The 23,813-nt window shown below is 36.1% G+C and overlaps 1 protein-coding gene across 1 annotated transcript in view; it reads right to left on the reverse strand.

Annotated features, from left to right (window-relative positions):
• The window catches only part of LOC150099417 (NPC intracellular cholesterol transporter 1-like), a 477,548-nt gene that overhangs the window by 434,727 nt on the left and 19,008 nt on the right, over positions 1-23,813 (reverse strand). Inside the window, exon 3 of the mRNA XM_090404409.1 lies at positions 18,809-18,972. Coding sequence (XP_090260535.1) covers positions 18,809-18,972 — 164 coding nt within the window. The remainder of the gene's footprint in view (positions 1-18,808; positions 18,973-23,813) is intronic.

A 23,813-nucleotide genomic window follows, 5' to 3' on the forward strand; every position in this document is an offset into this window, starting at 1 on the left:
ATGGCCCAGACACAATGAATACATTTTCAGTGCATCTAAATAGCCAACACCCTAAAATTCACTTTATAATGGAACTAGAAGCCAATGACTGCCTGTCCTTCCTGGACACACTAATCACACATCTTCCAGAAGGTTTCTTATCATTTTCGGTTTATAGAAAACCCACACGTACAGGGAGATATTTACACAAACAATCACACCATCACCCTTCAACAATATGGTTTCTTAAAAACACTAATCCATAGAGCTAGAACAATCTGTTCCAATGACATTGCTCTCACTGCTGAACTTTCTCACCTGCGCCACACCTTCCTAACCAATGGCTATAATCCCCATAAGATAGATAAAATACTAAATGCTACCCAGAAATCCCCCCCCCCACTATCTACCACAGAAGACTACAGTAAAACTATCACCATCCCGTACATTAAAGGCACATCTGAAAAGATATCTAGGGTGCTCAGCAAACACCAACTGCACAGCATATTTAAACCTTATGTGAAATTGGCAACTGTCATCCGTTCACCTAAGGGCAGATTCAGTCCTTTATCACATCCAGGAGTCTATGAAGTGCCCTGTTCTTGTCATCGAGGCTACTATGGACAGACAGGAAGAACTGTGGACATCTGCCTCAGTGAACACAAAAAATATATATCTGGCACTTTCACTATTTCAAGTCAGGTCTGATAGACCATGCTTTGGATACCCCAGCACACAGGATCAATTGGAAAAAAACAAAAGTACTGCACAGAAGCTTCTACAAGTCAGAGAGGTTGTTCCTGGAATCAACAGAAGCCTTACTCCAAACTTTAACGAGTATGGCTGTATAAATCTACTAAAGATTTGTGAAGCAGTCATCCTAAGACTAAATTAATATTTATTTATTTTAATTTTATTCAAAACTTTCAAGGACTACTATTTTTCAAAACTTTCAAGGACTACTATTTGGACTACTATATTGTTTTCAAAACTTTGGACTAATGTTTTTTTATACATAACTTAGATGGCACCATATTAGGACTTTAGTCTTGTGCTGCACGTTGCAATTACTTATACTAGCCCCACCGTTTCACCGAATTGTGGTTGTCTCGCATTTGTAACAAACTGTTTTGTGTGCTCTGAAGATGCTGGATATAATACCAGTGAAATATTAGCTTTTAAGTTAATAAATAGTTATTTTCTTATCAATCTGTGTTCGTATCAATACCGTTTAAATCCAATTCAACATGTGTGATGAACACATAAGCCTATCCACAGGATTTCAAAAGGCTAGCCATGCTGTCAACACTAAATCAAAATTTAGTTATATAGGGAATATGACCCCTTCTAGTATTTCAAGAAATTCAGGGACGTATAACTTATAATTTATCCGTTGTGAATAAATATTTAATATAACAAAATATATTTCTTTATATATTTTTTATAGCCTTGAATATTTTCTTTGTAACTTTAATCATATTGATTTTGAAGTCAATGCATCATCAAAAATACAAATCTGAACTATCCTGACCAGCCAAAATAAAAAATATATATTGCTGTAAGCCTACATTACCATGACTAACATTTAAATAACAGACTGGATAAAGAAAGTGGGTTAACACAATTTCACAGTGGTTTCTAGACAGCAAGACTGAAATCTGGGAAAAATTATTTCACATAGAAATCTGTGGTGTGGATTCATGTTCACAGAATTTATAGCACTTCAAAACTAACAAGGCTGACATTTCAAAATGGTAGAGGAGCTCAAAGCAAATAACTCTTGTAATACATCAGATAAATTGTCTAGTATAACAAGTATAGAAGTAATGAAAGGGTTCTGCCTAAATGCAAAAACTAAACAAAATAGGGCATATACCTAAGTATTGTTGTAGATGGAAAAGGTTAATTATAAGGAAAGAAAGGAAATAAGGTATGTTTCAAATATTTATTAGATAGTAAGTTCTCAAATAATCAAACTAGTAGATTTAATTGCAACTCAAGTAGTCAACTTAGTAATGCTGAAATAGCATATGAAAGGCCCTTAACAGTTATATAAGGTCTGATTGAGAATGTGCTTTGTAAAATTCTGTTGGATACAGGAGCACGTCTCTGTAATGTCTTGATCACTCAACAACGAAATTAAAAAACTAGTTCCTGATGACATTGTTAATTTGAATGATCCAGTCAAACTGCCAGGCATCTCTGAGACTGAGATTTGCACATCAAAGAAAATAAATGTACTACTCAGAATTCCATGCTTCCCTTTGAAAATTTCTCAGGAGTTGATTATATTCCATGAAAATTCGAATCCAAATGTTCAGGTAATTTTTGGCTTGCATTTCTTAAAGAAATGACAGTTTTCCTGTAACTTTTTGGAGAGCACAATTACTCTTTGTTGGGCACTCATATTTGTAAATTTAGGGACACAAAAACACACGTGTTGAACAGATTATTTTATTAATTACTAACAAAATAAAACTTGATGTCTTGACCCCTGTATCGAGGTCATCATCAGAAGAATACAAGTGTATAAGGAACCAAGCTACATGCTCGTGCCCTGTATACTGGTAAACTATATCTACGTAGTTAATTAATCCTTTTCCCTAGCCTGACCTCTAGTGATAAAAATAATAAATAAATAAATAAATACAACTACAATAAACTGCTAAAGTCCTCATGTATTAATATTCTTCTCGATAGTTCTGACTGTTATATGATTTCTTTCAGTTGTTGTTGAATGTTACAAACACTTCACCAGGTTGTTTTCTTGTAGTGGGATTTTTCTATGGCTAGTTTAGGTTGTTATACAAGTTGTAGATGGGTCCTCCACATCCTTGAAATGGTTAGGCCATCATTTTTGTTGAGATTTCGGGTTGTGTTTGAGCATTTCACGACTCTTTAAATTTTCTCTCAAACCAGGTTTTGGTGCACTATAGGGACTTGCTATTTTTCCAATCTATTCTGTGGTATGTTTGGAGTGCGTGGTCAGAAAGGCCGGTTTTTCCAAAATGGAGGTATTTAATGTGTCGTTTGTGTTCGTCTTGTCTGATTGGGATAGTTCGCCCTGTTTCCCCTATGTATGGTATGTTACATGTGTATTGTATTCTGTATACCCCTGGGTGGGCTAGGTGTGGAAGAGGATCTTTAGAACTGAGTAGGTGTCTTAACTTATTTGGGGGTTTAAAGGTGGTTTTAATGTTGTATTTGCATAGTGTTCTGTCTATTTTTTCAGAAATGCCTCTAACATAAGGAATGGCAATCACATTCCTGAAATCTTTTTTGTTCTTACTGGTATCTTTATGGAGGATCTTGTGAATAATTGTTTTACTGTATCCATTTTTTATAAATGTTTGGTTGATGATCTTTATTCCTGGTTTAGAGCCTGTTCATTAGAACAAATAGTTAGAGCTCTGTGTTTAAGGGTGCTTATGTCACCTAGTTTTTGTGTTGGGTAGTGGTAAGAATTTTTGTGTATGTATTGGCCACAAAAACTAGGTGTCATAAGTACCCTTAAACACAGAGCTCTAACTATTTGTTCTAATGAACAGGCTCTAAACCAGGAATACAAGATCATCAACCAAACATTTATAAAAAATGGATACAGTAAAAAAACTATTCACAAGATCCTCCGTAAAGATTCCAGTAAGAACAAAAAAGATTTCAGGAATGCGATTGCCATTCCTTATGTTAGAGGCATTTCTGAAAAAATAGACAGAACACTACGCAAATACAACATTAAAACCACCTTTAAACCCCCAAGTAAGTTAAGACACCTAATCAGTTCTAAAGATCCTCTTCCACACCTAGCCCACCCAGGGGTATACAAAATACAATGCACATGTAACATACCATACACAGGGCGAATTATCCCAATCAGACAAGACGGACACAAACGACACATTAAATACCTCCATTTTGGAAAAACCCAGCCTTTCTGACCACGCACTCCAAACATACCACAGAATTGATTGGAAAAATACCAAGTCCTTACACCGCACCAAAACCTGGTTTGAGAGAAAAATTAAAGAGTCATGTGAAATGCTCAAACACAACCCAAATCTCAACAAAAATAATGGCCTAACCATTTCAAGAATGTGGAGGACCCATCTACAACCTGTATAACAACCTAAACTAGCCATAGAAAAATCCACTACAAGAAAACAACCTGGTGAAGTGTTTGTAACATTCGACAACTGAAAGAAATCATATAACAATCAGAACTATCCAGAAGAATATTAATACTTGAAGACTTTAGCAGTTTATTGTAGTTGTATTTATTTTTATTATTATTTTTTTTATTATTTTTATTTTTTATTTTTTTTTATCACTAGAGGTCAGACTAGGAAAAAGGATTAATTAACTATGTAGATTTAGTTTACCGGTATACAGGGCATGAGCATGTAGCTTGGTTCCTTATACACTTGTATTCTTCTGATGATGACCTCGATACAGGGGTCGAAACGTCAAGTTTTATTTTGTTAGTAATTAATAAAATAATCTGTTCAACACGTGTGTTTTTGTGTCCCTAAATTACAAATATGAGTGCTGATCACCATGTAACCTTAAAAGAAAGAATCTTTGTTGGGTAGAATATAACCCAAAACACTCTGATCACACATTACAGGTCTAATGAATGCTCTAAGATAGAACAGAAAAAGGTTCTTGAAAAGGAAACAATAACGATAAGAAGAAAGACTTGATAAGACTAAAATAAGACCTAGTAGTTGATGCAGTAAAATTGGAAAATTCAGTGGATGAAAATAGATTAATCAATACTTTTTTTTTTTTTTTTTTTTTTTGAGTCTGCATTCCAGTTGTTTCCTGATGTCTTCTCTGAGGATCTCACAGAAATGTCCTGTACAAATCCAGTCGTCAAGTAGATAACTGAAACAAATGAATTTTCTCTATGCAAGGGTGAAGAAATAGTGAATTATTTAGAAGGAATAAAAGTCTTCACTAAGCTGGTTCTAACTTCAGTCCTGTCAGTTTGGGCATTATTAAATTCAGTCCTTTCAGCAGTAAGCGATGGAGTAAATTGTTTACAGGCCAAATTACTAGTACACTCTAAGGATCTAATATCCCATAGAAAAATCTTACTAAAGGGTCTTTCAAGACTGGATGAAGAAAATTTATCCCTGAATTATTCAAAATGTGATTAGATTATGCTCAAAAAGAGATTATGCTCCTAAGTCATAAAGTTAGTAATACAGATGATGCTCAAATAAATTCTCAGGAGGAGGTCGAACAAATCCAAGACATCAAAAGAGATGAAGTAAATGAGACACCCAAGCAACAAAACTGGGAAAGGTCCAGAATGACTATAACCCAGACTAAGCTTAAGACCTATAAGACTAGAATAATTGTTAATAGGATTAGGAAAACAAATCGCTTAATTCTAATAAGCTGGCAACTTGTGAGATTAAAATTAATCCTGAAGAGGGTAGTGAGTCTAATTCTGAGAATAGTGAAGGTCATACTCCTGAAGGCATGGGAAAGAATGGAGACGGGAAAAAATAATAATAATAAGATAAAAAATTTGAGAAATATTATCATCATCAAATTCCTGCCATGTACCCTCAAGGGGTGTACAGGATATGACAGTACTACATGAAAAAATTACATCATTACTAACTTCCTATCTACAATTTTCCTCCAAATCAGTCTGTACTTGTCAAGACTCCAACATTATCAGATCTTATATTTCTATCGTCTAAGGCACTTTGTACTGTATCAATCCACCTATATCTTGGTCTTCCTCTGGGTCGTTTTCCTGCCAACCTGGCAGAGAACACTTGTTTTGCTAATCTTTCCTCTCCCATTCTATTTAAGTGACCATACCATCTGAGATTAGCTCTGCTAACGCATTCCTGGATGCCGACAATGTCAAGTTCTTTCCTAATATCCTCATTTTTAATATGATATTGCCATTGATGCCATCTGTTCACGCCTCTAATCTTTCTCAGGACTCTCATATCTGGGGTCTCTAGTCTTTAGTCAAGTGTTTTACTTCTGACCCAGCTCTCAGATCCATAAGTTAAAATTGGTTTGAACACAGTCTTGTATACAGCTAATTTAGTGTTCCGACTAATTTCTTTCTTATTCCATATGAATTTATTCAATTGACTTCCCACGATACCAGCTTTGCTGATTCTGTTGTCTATTTCTATATTTAGTTTACCATCTTCAGTAAAAATTGTGCCTAAGTAGCTGAAATGTTTTACTTGTTCCACAGGTTCTCCATTCACAACACAGTTGACATTTTCAATGATTCTGCCTATTTTCATTGTCTTTGTCTTTTTATTGCGGACCTTCATACCATATCTATTACAACAGTTATTCAATTTAGTCAGAGAATCTTGCAGACTTGTAGCGGATTTATTTAGAAGTATAACATCATCCGCATAAAGCAAAGAGCTGACATTAACATCTCCAATTTTGATATCAGGTTTAATACCACATTCCTTCATAATGTGATCCATATAGATAATGAATAACAGAGGGGATAATGTACATCCTTGTCTCACACCAGATTTAACATTAAACCATCTTCCTGTACTTCCTTCAATTCTAACTGCTGACTCACAACTCAAATAAAGACTAAGTATTGCTTGATATAATGCCCCATTGACACCATATAACTGCAGCGTATTGAATAGCTTCTCTCTTGGCACCTTGTCATATGCCTTTTCCAAATCGACAAAACTTAAATACAGATCTTTGTTATATTCTCATGCTTTCTCGACTATTTGTCGTAAAGTGAAGATCTGATCCTGACAGCCTCTATTTGGCCTGAATCCAGCTTGTTCTTCACCAAGCTTTTCTTCCACAATTCTTCTCAACCGTTTCTCAAGTATACTTGCATAGATCTTGCCAGGAACACTCAGTAGGGAAATACCTCTGTAATTCTCACATTCAGTTTTATTTCCCTTTTTATATATGGGTACTATGAGAGCTCTACTCCAATCATCGGGAATTCGTCCCTCTGTCCAGGCTTTCTGAACTATGCAGTGCAGCCACTGTAAGACTCTTATACCACCATACTTCAGCATTTCTGGTCGAATATCATCTCCTCCTGCTGCCTTTCCACATTTCAAGCCTTTGATGGCTTTTTCTACTTCAAGTATGGATATGTATTCCTGACTGCATGCCTGGTCAGTGTTTTTTATCACTGTGCTGTCATCACTGCTTGTTTCATTTAGCAGTTTTTCAAAGTAATTACTCCATACTTCAAGGATATCTTTTTCTCCTGTTTTCATTTCACCTTTATCATCTCTAATTCCTTTTACAGCACTCTTTCCTCCATTCCTAAGCTTCTTCAACAACCTCCAGAATATTTTGCCACCTTCTTGATATTTATTGATATTTATTTTCTATATTCTTGCCAAAGTCCTCCCATGACTTTTGTTTAGCTAGTTTTACACACTGTTTAGCTTTCTTACATTTGTCTCTGTATTCTGTAAGAGTAAAAGCTGACTTATTTGTCAGGAACTTTTGATTTGGTTTCTTCTTTTCCTTCACTGTCTCTTTAACTTCCTGTGTCCACCATGGAGTTCTAATTTTTTTATCTTTGCACACAACCTCACCACATGCCTCTCTGGCAGAATCAATCAATGTTTCCTTCAGAGTTTGCCACTGAATCTCCAAGGTTTGATTCCTGTTCTCAAACTCTTTCATTTTCTTTTCAATAATATTTCTGTATTTTAGTCTACAGTTTACATCTGAGAGCTGCTCAACTTTTATTCGCTTTAAAACTTTTTTACATGTTATTCTTTTCAATATGAAATTCAATTTTATCCTGCTCAAGACTAAATAGTGATCACTTCCAATTTCAAATCCTCTGTACACTCTGGTGTCCTGCACCAGGGAGAAAACATCACTATCAACAATAACATAGTCAATGAGACTTTTCTTATTCCTAGCCTCTTCTCTCCATGTGAATTTGTGCACATTTTTATGTTGGAACATGGTGTTAGTAATAACCAGTCCATGTCCTGAGCAGAAATCCAACAGATATTTGCCATTATTATTAGCTTTCCTCTTTTCTCCAAATTTTCCCAAAATATTTTTGTATGTCTCACAATCATTTCCTACTCTACTATTTAGATCCCCAACAAGGACCAACTTTTCCTTTTTCATTGTGTCAGTTGCTTTTTCTAAAGCCTCAAAAAATTCCTCCACTTCTACCTTAGTAGAACCTTCTGTGGGACCATAGGCACAAATAAGTCTCATTGTCCAGTTCCCCATTCTCATATTTGCCCACATTACTCTACTTGAGACTGACTGCCATTCAAGAAGATTAGCCTCGTATTTTGTGTTGAATACTATGGCTACTCCTTTTCCTTGATTGTTATTGCCTGAATATAACATTTTGTATTTATTGCTCAGAAAGATCTCACCAGTTTTGGTCTTTTTTGTTTCAGTCACCCCTATTATGTCGATCTGGTACTTATCTAATTCCTCAGCTAGCTCCATTTCTTTGCCATTCAGGCTTCTTACGTTGATAGTACCGATCTTTAACTCTGGTGATGTTGAGTTGGGGTTTGTTTTCAGATTTGTTCCAGTAGCAGACTTTTCGCTGTTCGCCCTGGTTCCCTGGCGAAAACAACGGGGGCCTTGTTTAACCGGGCGATGCCCCAGCCGGCATGAAATTTTGTCATGTTGTACCATCATTTTTTATTTTGGTTTAACCAATAAGAATACAATTTGGTCTGCTAAATCCCAAATTGCCAGCCCATCCTCGTTCGTTCAGTATCAAAGTAGATACCCAACAGGGTGCACCACGAGAAGGTGAGGATTGGACATTAGGTCAGAAGCCCTGGTCGGTTCTCCGCATTCCTTTAAAGGCTATGTGGAGGTCTCCTCTCAGTTATACAGCTTTGACCCTTAAGCACCCCTATTATGATTTGATATGAGAAATTTATATGAGAAATATAAACTTAATATAACTTAATATGAGAAATATTAGGCTTTTGTAAAATTTCTCATATGTTACATAGTAACTTATATTCATTTTTAAGTTTTTCTAAAAAGATTGCACTTAAAGAAAAATCAATTTTGTCTGTAATAATTTTGTATTTTATAATAACTTAACCATAAGCCTTTGTTAAAATAATCTCGTGTAATATTTAATGTTATTCTGCGCCTTTGTGACAATAGAGGTCTTAAGTTGCGTTATTGAAATATCTTTACTCTATTTATCAGTGTGTGCTTTTGCTTTCGTAACCTTTCTTACTTAATCTATTGCGTATTGTGTTTATCCACCTTCCGTATTTACTAGTCGTATGCCTATGAACACCTGAAAATTTATTTATAAAGACTGCACCACCAGTATTTCTATATCAGCATAAGACTTACTAGATCTATGTCCGTTAGATCTCTCTCTCCCCCTCTCTTAACTAGCATAAATTCCCTCAATAAAGTTTACATAAACAGTCTTGGTGTCTCGAGTACTTAAACTACGCTTTTAACGCCTTAGTTGTTTCCCGCTCACAGATCTGATTTTATTTAGGAACAGTGCATGGTAAAATAAAAGATCAGGCGGACCTCTATTGACCAATAATTAAAACACATTTATTTACATTAATAGTAAAGTACATTAATTAAACGATAGGGAGGTCACTCTCTCTCTACCTATCCTTCAGACTTTTTCTTTTCAATACTAAATGACTATACAATATAATTACTCATTTACTTCTCTTCTTATTAAATCAAATTACTGTAACTAATTTACTCACAAAGAGGTTAGCTAGCTATGCCAAGTTAGCTCACAAGTTATATTCCAATTAAATACAAATCAGAGGACTCTCTTATAGATACTTCTTATTACTATTTCTTATCAGTCCATCTATAACACATCTCCGAGATTACAAAAGTAATAAACAACAAAAGATGGAACAAACTTACGGAGGCTGTGTCGCACACTCTTCCAAAGGTCCTGCACTAAAGTCCCTATGCTTTTTCTTTCATCTTGGGCCTTAGGCTTCCGCCTGGAGAGTCTTGCTTCAGGGGACGTTTCGTCAGGATATTGGTGAGCTTGGGACTGCGATTTTCCCGATACTCAAAAAGCTCAGGCAAGAGGTTTCAGCATACAGACTTGAAGATCACTCTGCAACTTTCGACTTCAATCGACCTCCTGCGGCAAAAGGACATCCGACCGACACTTGGCTCGGGTATTTACATCGGTAAATACCTGTAAATTACATCGGGTATTAACTCTAATGTTCTCCTGGACCTTGCACCAAGGGTTGTAATCCCCGAAGAATTCGGCACGTCGCCTTGATCTTTTGTTAAGACCGACCCATTCTTTCTTCTCCTCCTATGCACTCCTTTAATCTTATCTCGGGCAGCGGAAACTTGTCTGAGACTTGCCGATCTCTTTGAAACTAACCGTTGAAGGTGTTTATGTGCAGAGCTCGCAAACAACTTTCTCATATACTCAAATCGTAAACAACTTTCTTGTGCTCTTATACATAGCTGTTATACTAAGTTCCGGTAGCAAAGCATTGCCTTTGTTTTTGACATTCTAGAAATTTGTTAAAGCAGTAAATACAGTCAATTCCAATAGGGTTATTTACATTAATATTCAGCATAACATATATAGAGACAAACAAGGTTATTTTTGTAACTATCTCATGAGACTTGACCTCTGTAAAAATCGATGTAAAGCGCTTTGGTATTTCCAAGATACATCAAGTTTTACAGTTGCACATGATGTCATCATGTAACACTGTTAACTCATGTACATATATGGCAATTTCAAAATACGTGCAAAGTATGTCATCATCATGGTCGTTTGTCAACACGTGACCATATATGGAAGTTTCAAGAGATGCATATGGATACAACGGAGGTCTGGGCCTTTATAAGGTGAAATTTCGACAAGGACTTTGTCTCAGGATTTTCACTTTCTCTTACCTGGGTATGCTGCCACGTGAGGTCATTTGTTGGTAATCGAAAGAGAAGTGTCGCAAGTCTTAGGTTTCTCAATCTTATCTTACCTGGATCTCCCACCACGTGAAGTCCAATGTTGGTAATTGAAAGAGAAGTATCGCAAGTATGAGGTTCCTGAGTCTTCTCTTACCTGGGTCTGCCACCATGAGAAATATTGTGTCGATTGTCGGGATGTCACGCTAGGAAAGAGCTGCACACTGCCGCCATATTAAGAGTCCAAAAGGGCATAGAATAATTGACAACTTGAACAAAGAAATTGAGCAGGAAATCAAGAACGAGCTAGCAGAAGGAAAGAAGGACAAAAAGGAGTACTTTTGTGTGAATAAAAGATTCATGTAAAAGGCAGTGTTGAACGAGAACTGTAAGTACTTATGTATGTGATAATTACGAACAAGAATGCACATCGTCTGTTTATGGGCACAATAAGATAAAGTAAATTGATACAGAATCAAGCTTACTCAAGGTATGCTTTATTATCAGTTTGTGTATACATGACTGGCAGGATATTTTAGATTGTTAATTAGCTTTAAGGGAAGAAAATTAGAACTAAGTTAGAAAGAATTGAAATAAAAAACAACTGTAATGCAATTTGTGTGTGTTAATGTGAATCAAACTATTTAAATATTCCCTTTGGATTTAATTAAATGGTTTGTGATAACGCATTGGACTGATTCTGTCAATGCACAACCCTGAAAATTTCGAACCTCCATAAGATAAAGTTTAGTGATCAATAATCAAGCCATGGCTAATTATAGGTAAAAGATTAACATAAGGCATCATCATCATCATCAAATAACTGACATGTACCCTAAAGGGATGTACAGGACATGATAGTACTACATAAAAAATGTACATCATTATTAACTTCCTATCTACAATTTTCCTCCAAATCAGTCTATTACTGTCAAGACTCCAATATTATCATTATCAGATCTTATATTTCTATCGTCAAAGGCACATTTTAGCGTATCAATCCACCTATATTTTGGTCTTCCACTGGGTCGTTTTCCTGCAAACCTGGCAGCGAACACTTGTTTTGCTAATCTTTCCTTGCCCATTCTGTTTAAGTGACCATACCACCTGAGATTAGCTCTGCTAACGCATTCCTGGATGCCGACAATGTCGAGTTCTTACCTAATATCCTCGTTTTTAATATATTGCCATTGATGCCGTCTGTTCTCGCCTCTAATCTTTCTGAGGACTCTCATATCTGCAGTCTCCAGTCTTTGGTAAAGTGTTTTATTTCTGACCCAGCTCTCAGATCCATAAGTTAAAACTGGTTTGAACACTGTCTTGTATACAGCTAATTTTCTCTCTTATTCCATATGAATTTATTCAATTGACTTAATACCATACCAGCTTTGTTCATTCTGCTGTCTATTTCCATATTTACTTTACCATCTTCACTAAAAATCGTGCCTAAGTAGCTGAAATGTTTTACTTGTTCCACAGGTTCCCTGTTCACAAACAGTTGACATTTTCAACAATTCTACCTATTTTCATTGTCTTTGTCTTTTTAATGCTGACCTTCATACCATATCTATTACAATAGTCATTCAATTTAGTCAGGGAATCTTGCAAACTTGTAGCGGATTTATTCAGAAGTATAATATAGTCTGCATAAAGCAAAGAGCTGACATTAACATCTCCAATTCTGATATCATTTTTAATACCACTTTCCTTCATAATGTGATCCACATAGATAATGAATAACAGAGGGGATAATTTACATTCTTGTCTCACACCAGATTTAACATTAAACCATCTTCCTGTACATACTTCAATTCTAACTGTCGACTTACAACTCAAATACAGACTAAGTATTGCTTGATATAATGTCCAACTGACATCATATAACTTACCATATTGAATAACTTCTCTCTTGGAACCTTGTCATATGCCTTTTCCAGATCAACAAAACTTAAATACAGATCTTTGTAATATTCCCATGCTTTCTCGACTATTTGTCGTAAAGTGAAGGTCTGATCCTGACAGCCTCTATTTGGCTTGAATCCAGCTTGTTCTTCACCAAGCTTTTCTTCCACAATTCTTCTTAACCGTTTCTCAAGTATACTTGCATAGATCTTGCCAGGAACACTCAGTAGGGAAATACCTCTGTAATTCTCACATTCAGTTTTATTTCCCTTTTTATATATGGGCACTATTAGAGCTCTACTCCAATCATCGGGAATTCGTCCCTCTGTCCAGGCTTTCTGAAATATGCAGTGCAGCCACTGTAACACTCTTATACCACCATATTTCAGCATTTCTGGATGAATATCATCTAATCCTGCTAACTTTCCACATTTCAAGCCTTTGATTGCTTTTTCTACTTCGAGTATGGATAAGTATTCCTGACTATATGCCTGTTGAGTGTTTTTTACCACTGTGCTATCGCTGCTGGTTTCATTTAGCAGTTTATCAAAGTAATTACTTCATACTTCAAGGATATCTTTTTCTCCCGTTTTTATGTCACCTTTATCATCTCTAACTGCTTTTAGTGCACTCTTTCCTCCATTTCTAAGCTTCTTCAACAACCTCCAGAATATCTTATGACATTCTTGATATTTATTTTCTATGTTCTTGGCAAAGTCCTGCCATGACTTTTGTTTGGCTTGCTTTACAAAGTGTTTCGCTCTCTTACATTTATCTCTGTAATCTCTAAGAGCAAAAGCTGACTTATTTGCCAGGAACTTTTGATATGATTTCTTATTTTCGTTCACTGCCTCTTTAACTTCTTGTGTCCACCATGGAGCTGATTTTTCTATCCTTGCAGACAACCTCACCACATGCTTCTTTGGCTGAATCAATCAGGGTTTTCTTCAAGGCTTGCCACTGAATCTCCAAGGTTTGGTTTCCTGTTCTCAAACTCTTTCATTTTTTTCTTCAATAATCTTTGTGTATGTTAGTCTACAGTTCACATCTGAGAGCTGCTCAACTTTTATTCGCTTTAAAACTTTCTTACATGTTATTCTTTTCAATATGAAATTCAATTTTATCCTCCTCAAGACTAAATAGTGATCACTTCCAATTTCAAATCCTCTGTACACTCTGGTGTCCTGCACCAGGGAGAAAACATCACTATCAACAATAACACAGTCAATGAGACTTTTCTTATTCCTTGCCTCTTCTCTCCATGTGAATTTGTGCACATTTTTATGTTGGAACATGGTGTTAGTAATAACCAGTTCATGTCCTGAGCAGAAATCCAAAAGGTATTTGCCATTATTATTAGCTTTGCTCTTTTCTCCAAATTTTCCAAAATATTTTTGTATGTCTGAGAATCACTTCCTACTTTGCTATTTAGATCCAACTTTTCCTTTTTCATTGTGTCAGTTCCTTTTTCTAAAAGCATGAAAAAATTCCTCCACTTCTACCTTAGTGGAACCTTCTGTGGGACATAGGCACAAATAAGTCTCATTGTCCAGTTCTCCATTCTCATATTTGCCACACATCACTCTACTTGAGACTGCATGCCATTCAAGAAGATTAGCCTCGTATTTTGTGTTGAATACTATCGCTACTCCTTCTTTTCCTTGATCGTCATTGCCTGAATATAACATTTTGTATTTATTGCTCAGAAAGATTTCACCAATTTTTGTCTTTTTTTGTTTCAGTCACCCATATTATGTCGATCTGGAACTTATCTAATTCCTCAGCTAGCTCCATTTCTTTGCCATTCAGGCTTCTTATGTTGATAGTACCAATCTTTAACTCTGGTTATGTTGAGTTGGAGTTTGTTTTCAGATTTGTTCCAGTAGCTCACTTTTCGCTGTTCGCCCTAGTTCCCTGGCGAAAACAATGGGGGCCTTGTTTAACCAGGCAATGCCCCAGCCTGCATGAAATTCTGTCATTTGTACCATCATTTTGGTTTAAGCCAATAAGAATACAATTTAGTTGGCCAAATCCCAAATTGCCAGCCCATCCTAGTTCGTTCAGTATCCAAGTAGATACCCAACAAGGTGCACCACGTGAAGGTGAGGATTGGACATTAGGTCAGAAGCCCTGGTTGGTTCTCTGCATTCTTTTAAAGGCTATGTGTGGAGGTCTCCTCTCAGTTATACAGCTTTGACCCTTAAGCACCCTTCAAATTTTATCAAGAGACATATTTAGTAATTTTTAAAATTTTACTAAATGAATTGAAAACTTACGGTGGAACTTATAATGTAAAAAATAGTCTGTTATGCTAATGTAATTTATAATTTTGCTTTGAGCTTATATGGCATCTATAACAAAATATAGCTTATGTAATGAAGATAGGGAAGTTATTTTCCCTCTTTATAAGTCTGTGATATGGCTGCATCTTGACTACTGTGCACAGATTTGGTCATCGGGGTTTCTTAGGTACCACGAGGTGGCAGAGAAGCTTCAGAGATGAGTGACTAAGCTGTTGACAGGTCTGTTGATAGTCCCTATGAGGATGGGTTGAAGGTGTGGGTTACAACGTTTAGTTGAAAAGCGGAAGAGAGGGGACATAATAGAAACTCTTAAGATATTAAAGGGATATGTTTCAATATATGACAAATAGTTCAGAGACCTAGGAACCATTTATGGAATGTAGGTGCGTGGTTAGTAGGGATGTATCGACGAGATTTTTTTGCATGGAGAATGGTAAATGTGTAGAATGGACTGCCAGAATTAGTTGCAAGTTCCCAGACAGTGAAGAAGGATAGGTGTGATAGGTTTTGTATGTATCAAGATATCATATAATAATAATTATATATTTTGAAAGGGTGCTTAAGGGTCAAAAGCTGTATAACTGAGAGGAGACCTCCACATATCATTGAAAGCAATGGAAAGAATCGATTTTCTGACCTAATTTCCAATCCCCACCTTCTCCTGGTGCACCCTGTTAGGTATCTACCTGGATACCGAACGAACATGGATGGGCTGGCAATTTGGTTATTTAGCCAACTAAACTGTATTCTTATTGGCTTAAACCAAAATATAAAACGATGGCACAACATGACAGAATTTCATGTAAGCTGGGACATCACCCAGTTAAACAACCCCGTTGTTTTCACCAAGGAACCAGGTGAATGAACAGCGAAAAGTCAGCTACTGGAACAAATCCTGAAACACACCCCAACTCATCACAAGTGTTCAAGATCGGTAATATAAACATAAGAAACTTGTATGGCAAAAAGTGGAGCTAGTTGAGGAATTGATAAGTATCAGATCTACATAATAGGGGAAAAGAAGGTGTAATATGAGGCTAATCTTCTCGAATGGTAAGCAGTATCAAGTAGAGTGATGTGGGCAAATATCAGAATGGGGAACTGGACAATGAGAATTATTTGTGCATATGGTCCCACAGAAGTTTCTACTAAGGTAGAAATGGAGAAATTTTTTGAGGCTTTAAAGAAAGCAACTGACACAATAAAAAAGGAAAAGATGGTCCTTGCTCGGGATCTAAATAGTAGAGAAGGAAATGATCGTCAGACATACAAAAATATTTCGGAAAATTTGGAGAAAAGAGGAAAGCTAATAATAATGGCAAATACCTGTTGGTTTTCTGCTCAGGACATGGACTGGTTATTACTAACGCAATGTCCCAACATAAAAATGTGCACAAATTCACATGGAGGGAAGACACAAGGAATAAGAAAAGTCTTATTGACTATGTTATTGTAGATAGTGATGACAGCACAGTGGTAAAAAACACTGACCAGGCATGCAGTCAGGAATACATATCCATACTTGAAGTAGAAAAAGCCATCAAAGGCTTGAAATGTGGAAAGGCAGCAGGAGTAGATGATATTCGACCAGAAATGCTTAAGTATGGTGGTATAAGAATCTTACATTGGCTGCACTGCATAGTTCAGAAAGCCTGGACAGAGGGACGAATTCCCGATAATTGGAGTAGAGCTCTCATAGTACATAAAAAGGGAAATAAAACTGAATGTGAGAATTACAGAGGTATTTCCCTACTGAGTGTTCCTGGCAAGATCTATGCAAGTATACTTGAGAAACGGTTGAGAAGAATTGTGGAAGAAAAGCTTGGTGAAGAATAAGCTGGATTCAGGCAAATAGAGGCTGTCAGGATCAGACCTTCACTTTACGACAAATAGTTGAGAAAGCATGGGAATATAACAGAGATATGTATTTAAATTTTGTCGATTTGGAAAAGGCATATGACAAGATGCCAAGAGAGAGAAGCTATTCAATACGCTACAGTTATATGGTGTCAATGGGGCATCATATCAAGCAATACTTAATCTTTATTTGAGTTGTAAAGTCAGCAGTTAGAATTGAAAGAAGTACAGGAAGATGGTTTAATGTTAAATCTGGTGTGAGACAAGTATGTACATTATCCCCCTCTGTTATTCATTATCTATATGGATCACATTATGAAGGAAAATGGTATTAAACATATCAAAATTGGAGATGTTAATGTCAGCTCTTTTCTTTTGCGGATGATGTTATACTTCTAAATAAATCTGCTACAAGTCTGCAAGATTCTCTGACTAAATTGAATAGCTGTTGTAATAGATATGGTATGAAGGTCAGCAATAAAAAGACAAAGACAATGAAAATAGGCAGAATCATTGAAAATGTCAACTGTGTTGTGAATGGCGAACCTGTAGAACAAGTAAAATATTTCAGCTACTTAGGCACGATTTTTACTGAGGATGGTAAATTAAATATAGAAATTGAATCAGCAAAGCTGGTATGGTGGGAAGTCAATTGAATAAATTCATATGGAATAAGAGAGAAATTAGTCGGAACACTAAATTAGCTGTATACAGACAGTGTTCAAACTGGTTTTAACTTATGGATCTGAGAACTGGGGCAGAAATAAAACACTTGACCAAAGACTTGAGACCGCAGATATGAGAGTCCTGAGAAAGATTATAGGCATGAACAGATGGCATCAATGGCAATATCATATTAAAAACGAGGATATTAGGAAAGAACTTGACATTGTCAACATCCAGGAATGCGTTAGCAGAGTTAATCTCAGGTGGTATGGTCATTTAAACAGAATGGGCGAGGAAAGACTACCAAAACAAGTGTTCTCTGCCAGGTTGGCAGCAAAACGACCCAGAGGAAGACCAAGATATAGGTGGATTGATACGGTACAAATATAAGATCTGATAATGTTGGAGTCTTGACAAGTAACAGACTGATTTGGAGGAAAATTGTAGATAGGAAGTTATAATGATATAAATTTTTCATGTAGTACTATCATATCCTGTATGCCACTTGAGGGTACATGGCAGGAATTTGATGATGATGATGATAAAATTTCACTTGAAATTAAGAGAAATATGGGATGATGGAAGTTATATTTGGTCTTTTTTTTTTTTTTTTTTTTAAGATTAACACATACTTATTTGGATTACAAGATCATAGGTTTTAATACACATATATACAAAAACGTCTACAAGTTAACTAGCTGTAATTGTAGCTAGTCAGTTACAGCTGGCAAAACTAGTAGACGTTTTTGTATATGTGTGTGTATTAAAACCTATGGTCTTGTAATCCAAATAGTATGTGTTAAGAAATATGGGATATTCTAAATCCATCCTTATTTCATAGACAAATGTTTTAGAAACTTGGAAATTTCAGGAAAGTAACTAATTTCCAGAACATGTTAGAATATAAAAAAAGTTTAGCAGCATTAAGGTAAGAATGAGGGCCTATAGTAATCCAGAACCAGGGATGTGGAGTCAGACTGAGAAAAATAAAATTCTTAACATTACATATGAATAACATTTTCTAACAGTTTTTTTAATTTTTAATTAATTTTTAGAAAATGTTCATACAAGTCATTATTTTCAAATTTCAGATAAGAAACATGAATATTTCTTTATTTAAAACTGAATACATATGAAAATTTAAAAATAAATAAATAAAGATTATCAACGATGCTTACCTTAAGGAACTGACTCTGATTTCCAGAACATGTAAGAGTACAAAAAAGATTAGCAACATTAAGATAACAGGAAGGGCATCGCTGAATAAAGTTAGCCATCATTCCAAACTGATCAGAAAATGCTTTCACTTGATCAGCATCACAGCATACTTTGTTATTTTTATCTGCAATTTTAAAAATAGTTTTTGAATTTTTAATTCCTGGAATTATGCTGCTTATGATATAATGAAGAAAGAAACCATTAAGAAACCAACTAACAAGGCACATAAGGTAATTCTAATTATAAGAAAGGAGATAGAATCCAGAAAGAGTAAGAATTAGGGAGAAAATGATAATTAGAAGGCACCAATATGTTAATTGAATTAATAACTCAGAAACATTATTTAATGTCCAAAACACTAAAGAATAATGGATAGAACTCAAGACATCTTGCATAATTTAAGGTTTATCCCTTAGAGTAAATTTCATAATAAATTTGGAGTCAGATCAGACAGAAGAATAATTAAGTACTTAAAGAAATATAATCTATGGAAAGAGCAGCAATCTGCTAAATCAGTTATTAATATGATGGTCAAAGCTGTATAAGTGAGAGGAGATCTCCACATAGCCTTTAAAGGAATGCAGAGAACCGACCAGGGCTTCTGACCTAATGTCCAATCCTCACCTTCTCGTGGGGCACCCTGTTGGGTATCTACCTAGATACTAAACGAACCAGGATGGGCTGGCAATTTGGGATTTAGCTGACCAAATTGCATTCCTATTGGCTTAAACCAATATACAAAATGATGGTACAACATGACAAAATTTCATGCCGGCTGGGGCATCGCCTGGTTAAACAAGGCCCCCGTTGTTTTCGCAAGGGCGAACAGTGAAAAGTCAGCTACTGGAACAAATCTGAAAGCACACCCCCAAAGTCAGGGAAGAACATGAGGCCATCCCTGGAAGCTGTATAAGGAGAATGTGAACAAGGGAGTGAGAAGCAGGTTTTCTGCATGCAGAGTTGTGAATGATTGGAATTCCTTGCCTGAGAGTATGTCTGCAGAGAATTTGAATGTATTTAAGGCATGGTATGATGAGCTGTGCATATGACAAAGGGACCTCTGAGATGAGTCTCTGACTTCATGGGTCCTAGGACAATAATAATAATAAAAAGTGTGTGTAATTAGGTAAAAAGATAATATCAGCTGAATGGACAGGCATCAGAGAAAATTAATGAATATATTTGGGTTCAGTTGATAGAGAGGAATTTAAGTTCAGGCATCACACTAATAAGACAATTAGTAGATTAACAGATTGTATGACAAAAGGAACTTTCCTGGAGGAGAAAGAGTTATATTGTTATATAAGTCTTTAGTCAGACCAATATTTAACAGTTCTGAGACTTGCTTGCGAATGTAGATTAACAGATTGTATGACAAAAGGAACTTTCCTGGAGGAGAAAGAAAGTTATATTGTTATATAAGTCTTTAGTCAGACCAATATTTAACAGTTCTGAGACTTGCTTGCGAATGTTTTTTAATGTATGTTAAGAAAAACTGAAGGTATTTAGAGAAAAGTGTGTGGTTATGTGAAAAGATTGTGTTCTTGCCCAAACAGACACACTGATCTGCTACAGGCAATGTGGCCTTTCATGTGTAGGTCAGATATATATATATAAGATAACACAAGTGAGCTCATTTGGAACTTCCTAACTCTACTAAAATAATAAAAAGATAGTGAAGAAGAGAGAACAAAAGTACATTCTTTAGTATTAGAGCAGAAAACATGTAAAATAACCTTCATCAACAGTTATAGAAGTAGTGAATTAAAGGGCTACAGCTTAATTAATGCATAATGATTACCTGATTTAGCAATGTTGAACATCACTCAGTATTGTTATATGCTTGTATATTTCCAAATTTAATTTGCGATCTTCACTAAAAATGGTGTCTAAAGTATTGTACTTTTTCCCATAGGTTCTGGTTTTTTCATTGTTGATTTTCATGCTAAATTTGTTATAACCAGTGGTAGCTAGGGAAATTTTAACAAAGGGCGCTCACATTGTTGAGAAAAAAAAAAGGGGGGGGCTTATAATACTTATATTGCAACTTTGTAGAGCTTCTGACAGATATAATTCCTGTAGGATATCAATCATTAATGCTAGATCTTTTAAAAATTCCAAATTGAGATCGGTTTAAAAAGCCCTTATATTTATCATTTGATGCAAAATCCTTGCATAAAGCTGGGTAATTTCTTCACACAGCAAGAGCCATTCGTAAATTGCAAGCTGCCTATCATAGTATAAACACACAGCCAATCTTTAAAATTTCGATACCAAGGTCTTTTGCAATCGTATTTAATTCTTGTTGAATTTTTGGTGATTGATGATAAAAAGCATATAATTTATCCATAAATATTTCAAAATGATTTATTTCTTTAATGTTTTTTTTATCACGTCTAATGCTAATTGTAAACTATGAGGAATGCAATGCCAAATCACAATGTTGGGAAATTTTTTGTAGAAGTTTGATTGCAACACCTGATTTGTTTCCTAACATTACACTAGCTCCATCAGAACAAAATGCAATGAGATGATTTTTTAAATAGTTATCAGAAAATCCATATGAATTTAAAGTAGCAATTATAGTAGCATGTATACATTCCTCGGTATTTTCTAGTTCTACAAGATTATTAAACAAGAAGAACAAGGAGCTCGCTAATTGGAGAAAAATTTAACAAAGGGCCCGTGCGAGCCCCTTATAGCTCACCACTGGTTATAACTGATATTATTATTATTACGGGCGACTCCAGGGAGTCCTTAGACTCATCGAGGGAGGCCCTAAACATCATCTCCACACAACTATACGACATTCTCACAGTATCTATCATACCTTGTCTTGAACCCACTCACCATCACAGCACTCACAACAGACTTTGGCAGCTTATTCCACTCATTTACCACTCTAAAAGTAAAGAACCCAGCTCTAACACCCCTGCTAACCACACTCTTGCCCAGCTTCCATAGGTGTCACCTAGTTCTCCCACCACCAGTTCTGATCTCAAAAATATCCTCTGAATTAATCCTATAGAAACCCTTTAGCAATTTGAATGTCTCAATCACATCTCCCCTTTTCAGCCTATCAACTAATTTCTGCAACCCACAAATTTTCAACCTGTTCTCATAAGGTTCATTCCATAGACCTGCTATCATCTTAGTCACTCGCCTCTGGATCCTCTCCACCTCCTCCGCATCAAGAAGGAACCTAGATGACCAAATCTGGGCACAGTAGTCAAGATGAGGTTTTATCAAGGATCGGTACAGAGGTACAATAACTTGCTTGTCTCTGCTCGTCACGGTATTTTTCAACAACCAAGTAAGTTGATGAGCTGATGTAGCTACTTTTGCAATGTGCCCCCTAAACTTCATCTCCCTATCCACCAACACTCCCAAGTCCCTGGCCTCATCAATCTCCTGGAGTACAGTTCCACCAATGTGGTATGCTGCTGATGCTGCTAATCTTTTCATCCCAAAATACATAACCTTACATTTTGTCACATTAAATTGACATCCATTCTCCTTAGCCCAGAACTCCAATCTATCCAAGTTGTCCTGAAAGATTTTGACATCTTCTGCATTCACTATTGCCCTACCCAACTTTGCATCATCAGCGAACAAATGAACTGTTCCTCTTAGATCCTTCCCTATATCGTTAATGAACAAATTAAACAGCAGTGGTCCAAGAACAGAACCCTGCGGCACACCACTAGTCACAGGCCATCTTTTGGATTCTACTCCTGAATAAACTACTCTTTGATATCTCTCTATCAACTACCCACCTATCCATCTCACCAACCCTATATCCATTCCCATATGTTGTAGTTTACAGATTAGAATTCCATGTGGTATCCTGTCAAATGCCTTTGCCAGGTCCAGCAGTATCACTGCAAACCCATTACCCTTATCCAGTTCAGCCGTCACATTGTTATAAAACTTGAGCAAGTTACTGAGGCATGATCTACCCTTCACAAAGTCATGCTGTCCCCCGTACAGTATCTCATTTTCATCAATCCATTCCTGTATTTTTCCCTTGACTACTTTCTCCAAGACCTTGACAATGACTCCTGATATGCTGATTGGTTGGTAATTTGCAACTATAGTCTTGGATCCTCCTTTATGCAGTGGAACTATTTTCCCCTCTTTCCATACCTTCAGGACAAAACCAGACCCTGAGACTCAGATTAAACAACACAGTCAAGGACACTGATAATTCTTTAGCCGCTTCATGCACGACCCCTGCTGGTATACCATCCAATCCCACAGATGTATTCACATTACGATTCTGTAATAGACTATTCACCTCCACTTCATTCATCACAATTCCCGTATAAACTAATGGCTCCTTCATTTTTTCAATGTCACCACCTGGATTTAGAGCAGCACTTCCCAGACTGTGGGCCACAGGCCCCTTGGGGCCGTTAGTTTTATTGAGGAGGCTGTGAAATAATGAAAACAAATTTAAAATGTTTTAAGACTAAGTAGATTTTTTTATCTTAAAAGAAACATATTTAATTTTTATTATTTATTATTTTTTTTTTTTTATATTTTAATAGAAAAAATCGCACATTAATGTTTCATTGTTAGTGCATACAGGTGTGGGTAATGTGTGGGAAAGAAATAAGCTTGGGGTGCAGGGCGACTGCGTTGATAGCACAGATCACATGCATCAGAACTATAAACATTGGGGATTTCCTTATTCACGTAATCTAATTTCATCTTGTTAGTCTATGGTGTGCCGGTATCGGTACGTGGTGCTATTATTTGATCTATACTATATTAGAAATTTAACCCTGAGATGGATAAGTGGCTGATAAAAAAACTGACCCAGCTCTCAGAGCTGGGTCAGAAGTAAAACACTTGACCAAAGACTAGAGACCGCAGATATGAGAGTCCTGAGAAAGATTATAGGTGTGAACAGATGGCATCAATGGCAATATCATATTAAAAAAGAGGATATTAGGAAAGAAC

Source organism: Typopeltis vanoorti, chromosome 14 (genome assembly GCF_054136105.1).
Source record: "Typopeltis vanoorti isolate ZY-2024b chromosome 14, IOZ_Tvanoo_1.0, whole genome shotgun sequence".
In the NCBI taxonomy this organism is placed as follows: domain Eukaryota; kingdom Metazoa; phylum Arthropoda; class Arachnida; order Uropygi; family Thelyphonidae; genus Typopeltis; species Typopeltis vanoorti.